General features: G+C 38.7%; 1 protein-coding gene across 1 annotated transcript; it reads right to left on the reverse strand.

Moving 5' to 3' along the window:
* Positions 1 to 408: 408 nt before the first annotated feature.
* On the reverse strand, positions 409 to 5319 carry LOC111315484 (endo-1,4-beta-xylanase 1-like). Its single transcript, XM_022917220.2, has 8 exons — positions 5239 to 5319; positions 5055 to 5111; positions 4154 to 4521; positions 3904 to 4063; positions 3338 to 3690; positions 3000 to 3177; positions 2295 to 2831; positions 409 to 1803 (listed from the first exon to the last, which is right to left on the reverse strand). The coding sequence occupies exons 2-8, from the start codon at positions 5094 to 5096 to the stop codon at positions 688 to 690; spliced, it is 2754 nt and encodes a 917-aa protein (XP_022772955.2). The 5' UTR covers positions 5097 to 5111; positions 5239 to 5319; the 3' UTR covers positions 409 to 687.
* Positions 5320 to 5691: the final 372 nt, after the last annotated feature.

Raw genomic sequence — 5691 nt, forward strand, 5'->3', positions numbered from 1 at the left:
GACCAATGGATCTTAACTGAAATGATGGTGGAATCTAATGCAAAATCAAGAATGGGTCCCCATTTAGGCCAAGAAGGCAAGAACTTCCATATCTCCCACCTAACTTTTTTTTTTTTTTTCTCTCAAGTTCAACCTAATTGGAGAACTTGTCTAAATCCAATTCTTGTTCCTTTGCACCTTACTTCTCGGCTGCTGGCCACCTCACAAGAATTTTCCTTTTCTTCCTTTCATTATTTTATACATAGAAAAAATGTTTACCTCCTTGACTTCGATGCTACATACATTCAGTCATTTTCTCATCTTTTTAGGTCACTAAATTACGAGTTTGAATGATTTTATGCAAGTAACTTTTTTTAATCATATAAATATGAAGGCAGGAAGGTTAAAAAAAAATCAAGTATTTTGTTTGTCTGAACCTTTGGGCCTTCCGTAAACCACTCAGATTACAGCCTGAAATTCTTCCTTGGCCCGACTTTTACCGCTCGAATATGCGTAGAGCAGCTAAATTTTCCATATACAAAATTACACTTTTATTTCTTTCCCAGTATGTTACAATGCAAACATCACATGTAACTGATAATCACAAGCCTTTGTATAATGTATATTTTTGGTTTTACAGAAATGATGGATGATCCAAGAAAAGGAGATGGTAACTCCTTTATTAGGTTTATAGCAGCCATGGAGAATTTACAAATCTATGGACACAACCAGTGGGGAGTCACCCTTGTCGACAACAAAAGTTTTGGAAACCTTCTTGGAGACGGTAAGGACTTCAACAACATATGTCCCATGAAAGCCTCTAAATTCGAATTGTCCTTGTTCATCTAAATGTCCCCGAGCATGAGACAACCACTCATGTTTAAGAGCAAGAAATCTTTTACCAGTTTCATTGATGTCCCCTTCTGCGTTGACCAAATGTGCATTGTCCCGGCTCATGAACAATTCCCAGAAGCCCCACAGCATTACACCTTCCACAGCAGGATGGGCAAAGGCTTCTCTAAGCATAACTTCCAAATCCTCCCCTCTAACGTATTCATTGACAGAAGACACATCAAGCTCTGTAAACCAGATTGGAAGACCGAGGATACCTAATTTATCCAGAGCAGCACACACAATTGTTCCCACTGGATTATCTATATGTCCTTGAATTCCAATTCCTCCAACAGGTGCACCTTGCTCCTGCAAACTAAGAATGTGTTCGATATACTTTTCAGGAGATGATCTGGTATCACATCCGTCTTCAATATGGTAATCATTCACAAATAAGATGGCAGATGGATCAAGCTGATTTGCAGTCTTAAACATGTTTGCTCTGATATCTTTGCCCAATCTGTCTTGATAAAATGATCCATGCAACATCTCATTGTTCACATCATAGTGTCTGAACTTTCCCTTGTACCGAGTAAGAAGGACTGTTAGACGATTTTGAACAGCTTTCATTAAGTCATTTTTGTTCAATGCTTGAATCCACTGCTGGACTGTGGCCTGTACTTCCCAGAAAATACAATGGCCTCGGGTTTCTATTTTGTGGTTTTGACATAAAGCCAACATGTCATCAGCGTCTTTGTAGTTGAAATTTCCTTGTTGCGGTTCTGTCCAATACCACTTCAATTCATTTCCAAACACTGCCCAGTTGAAATTTTTCACAAAGAAATCAACAAAGTCTTCATTGTCTATATTTGTTCTGTTAATGCAAGAGCCTATAGGGAAACTATTTTGTGTTTGTACAACTTTCACATAGGTGCCGAATAAAAGGCTTGAACCAGCTCCTGAGAATTTGAGGATGACATCACGCTTTCGAATCTGTATTTGAGCCAAATAAAAATCATTACAACTAAGAAGTGAGCTGGGGCTAGGAATATCATGACTTAAAAGAATCCCAATGTTTGAAGGAAAACAACTCATCCAATTAACTTAAGAGAGAAACCAACCAAACCATTCCCAATGTTTCATACTAACTGAGGAAAAGAAAAACAGAAATTTCAGTAAATCAAAATTCCAGAGAAATCGGTGAAATAGAGAATTTATAATTGGAAATTTCTAATGCTTCAAAGGTAAATAGGAACTATTTGTTTCCAAATTTGTTTCTATGGTCAAATGCAGCCTATGCTGTAAGAGGGAAAAGATTTGCAGTTTTTATCTGTAATTTTCTGACCTTTTGTATGATAAAAGGCAACGAATTCCCACTTATATAGGGTTACAAAAATTTCAATCTCCATTTTCTCTGTTTGAAATCATAATGTCTTCATGGCCTTGATAAAGCAAATACTACAGATATCACAACTAGATATTACCTTATCAGTCTGCCTCCTCAAATGTTTAAACCTGGCCTCACGATCAACTGGGAAAATCTGAAGTCCAGCAACCATCAGATCAATACCTGCAGCTGGACCCTGGACATAAACCATAACCTTGGATGGTTGCTTCTCAATTCTAAAGGAACCACCAATTTCATGCCATCTATCATCATTAATCTCAACTTGTCCACCATTGACCCACTGACTGTCCACACCAAGAGCAACATTCACATTTTGAGGACCACTAGCTCCAGAACCAATTCGAACCCAAGCAGATACTTGGTATGTCAAGAAAAGTTGCAGTTTATCAGTGATCATCTGAGCTGGGCCCATCCAAGTTTGTGTGCGACTTTTCGCAAGGATATAGCGGCCACTTAGAGGTTCATAGGCACCAAGGGAAGCTCTTGCCATTGGGGGGAGTATATGCGGTGAGCCTGATCCAACACTCAAATTGCAGTTACCAAGAGGAAACCATCCATTGGTGCCGTCATTTAGTTGGCTGTTTGTAATTATATTAACTCCGAAATCAGGATTCTACAAAAAGTAAAAACACATCAGGGAACCATCCCTTAATTGGTTAATTGTAACTATTGACTCTAAAATTTTTATGCTTAAAGCATGCAGCAAATCCAAGCATCCAATATCTTCTCTAAAGCATATGAAAAACAATACCAAATTCCAAATTAGAATTATTCAACTCACCTCAATAACTGGTGGAGTTGAAGGTGGGATTTTCTCGGCATGCTTTACGACTAAGGAATTGATAAGAATGTCAGTGCCGGGAGGTGGACCTTCTAAATAGATGACTACTCTTGATGGGGAACCATTTAGAAGGAACTTTCCCTGCAATTGCACCCAATCCTTGTCGGTTGCCTGCACACTTTTAGATGAAAAAACAAGGATCAAGATGCCAACACCACATGTAAAGATGGGATCTTCATAAGCCAAATAAAGCCATGGAAAACCAATGTGTAAAGGCTCAGAGATTCCACATTAAAAAACACTAGTTCTGAAGACAGTAAAACATATAAAGAACTTACTTGGCAACTCCAATGTACTGTTCTCGGAGATCTGGTGTTTGGACCCATAATGTGGCCTGTACAGTAGCAGTTGTGACATTGTTACCAAATATCCGTACTACAGCTGCTACATTATAAGCAAGCTTTCGCTGTACTCTTCCAGTGATCTCCTGCTGGATTCCATTCCAGCTCTGCGTGCGCTCCGTTGCAGCTGCAAAAACTTTTCCAGATTGTGGGACTATCTTCCCATCTGCCATAGAATCATGTAAAACAACCTTGCAGCCTCTTCCAGACCAGTTATTGAGACCATCTTCAAATTGAGGGTTTATGATGATGTTCTCATCTCCAGTAATGTCGCATCTTGTGCTTATACTCTTTCATAATAAAGAGGATGCAAAAAATTCCAAAACAACCAGTGTAAGACTACGGAAACTGGCTTCTTTCTTTCTTTTTTTCTTCCTCTTAGCCGGAAGGTGGAGTAGTTAACAAAATAAATTAAATAACTCATAGACCTCTTTGACATGATAAAACGAACATAATATAATATTCAGTTAAGAAATGGATAAAGACTTGTCAGGCGATGTTACCTCAGACTTGCTTGAACTGGAGCAGCTAATAACCACTAAATCAATAAGCAGCTCAACACCAGGAGAAGGCCCTTCCAAATAAAACACAAGCCGTTCAGGCATGGTTGATAATGAGAATGTACCTTCCACCATTTCCCACCTCTCCTTTGACACAGAGCTTCTGCAGTGACAAATGTCATCAACAAAAATTTCCTCATAAAGTCAAGTCTTATATTCAGAGAAATCTAACGCAATTAAAAAACACCATTACTTTCCAATGCAGAGATAGCTAGTTGCTGAGCCGTGGTTTTCTAGCTTCAAAGTTGCCAGGACATCAGTCGACCCTGAAAGAGGCCCTGATACTCCAACACAGGCAGAAAATGAGTATGTAGAACCTGAGGAAATTCTTCCTGTGATATCTTGCTCAAGACCCTGCCAGCATTCCGTTCGATTTGTAACAACTGCATAATTACCACCTGACTTTGATGACAATCCACCTGGATTGTAAGAATCAGCTGATGCTACAAAGCCATTGCAGCCGTTGGGATGCCAAGAATGCAGCCCATTGGAGAAGTCATAATTGACTATGATATTAGCAGCTGGATTGCCACTTGGACTGATCATCTTTTGGTTCAAGTTCTGCCAGGAAAAGAAGCGGCCATGGAAGTTGTATTGGTTAAGCTTAAAACAGCAAAGATCAAGAAAGGGCAATGGATAAAAATATTCACTAAGACTGAAATCTAACAATATAATCTAAACTTAGGAGATGAAAATACCTCAATCACAATTCGACAACCCAACTACTCTAATTTTTTCACCATTTAATCATTAATTGTGCATCCCTATTTAGAGGCATAGATTTTATATGACCTTAAACAGTTCATAACCCAAAATGAACTCCAACTCCAACGCTAAACAAACGAAATGTACATCCGAAAACAAGTAATATCTTATATTAACAACAAAATTCAAATTCGCTGATATTATATTATGAAAAAGAGGGGAGAATCATCCCAAAAAAATTGTGGAAGAGGAAGGAGGCTAAACAGAAACAATCAAAATGGAGGGGATAATAGGAAAATAGATACCCATTAAAGCCAAAGAGAAAGAACAAAAGACACCCAATGCGGTGCAAATTATAATTAAACATTCCAAAAGTGAAGAGCTCAAACCTCAGCCTTGCCATTGTCAGACTTCATTTGTGGGCTCTCCATAGTTTCTCAGGATCTCTAAGAATAAACACCAAAAAAATAAAAGAAAACCATCAACAAAGACAGAGACCAAAATGGCAATCAAATAAAACATTGAACTTCTCACGTTTTGTAAAGAAACAAAGAAGAAGGGTAACTAGAGAACCTGAGAAGGATGCTTATGCTTTCGACTTGTGAAGCAGCAAATGGAGAGCCTCCTCATTTATAAGACGCAGGCGAACCCTTTTGGGGAGCGTTTTAAACGTGGAGTCTAAGAAAAGCGCGGGACCTAACTAACTCAACCAACCAATCAAACCTCTTCACTCTTCAGGCTTAAAAAAAGCCAGTGAACACTCTGACCCACTTCAGTTTTGTCGGGGTTTAATCCAAATAAGACCATCTCTTTACTTCTAATCCCAATGTTTTGTCCTGTTTTCTTGGTTTTTTCATTTTCTTAGAAGAAATGGTTCTCTAATGGGTATTTTATTTGCCATTGCTTTGTCTTGCAGAATGGGGAAACCTCGTAACTTCCCAATTTGCATTTGTATGCTTGAATTGGATTAGACGGTTTAAAGGATGGGGAGTGTGTTAGCACTGTGGGTCCAGCCCGAATTGATTA

Source organism: Durio zibethinus, chromosome 20 (genome assembly GCF_047325235.1).
Source record: "Durio zibethinus cultivar Kanyao isolate XHJ-2024 chromosome 20, ASM4732523v1, whole genome shotgun sequence".
NCBI lineage: Eukaryota > Viridiplantae > Streptophyta > Magnoliopsida > Malvales > Malvaceae > Durio > Durio zibethinus.

Excerpts from the sequence above, each read along its gene's own strand:
- LOC111315484 (XM_022917220.2), bottom strand. The coding sequence starts at position 5,096 with ATGGAGAGCCCACAAATGAAGTCTGACAATGGCAAGGCTGAG. Across the intron at positions 4,064-4,153 it reads AGCTATCTCTGCATTGGAAA|AAGCTCTGTGTCAAAGGAGA; the intron begins GTAATGGTGTTT and ends TTGTCACTGCAG. Across the intron at positions 3,691-3,903 it reads CCAGTTCAAGCAAGTCTGAG|AGTATAAGCACAAGATGCGA; the intron begins GTAACATCGCCT and ends TTATTATGAAAG.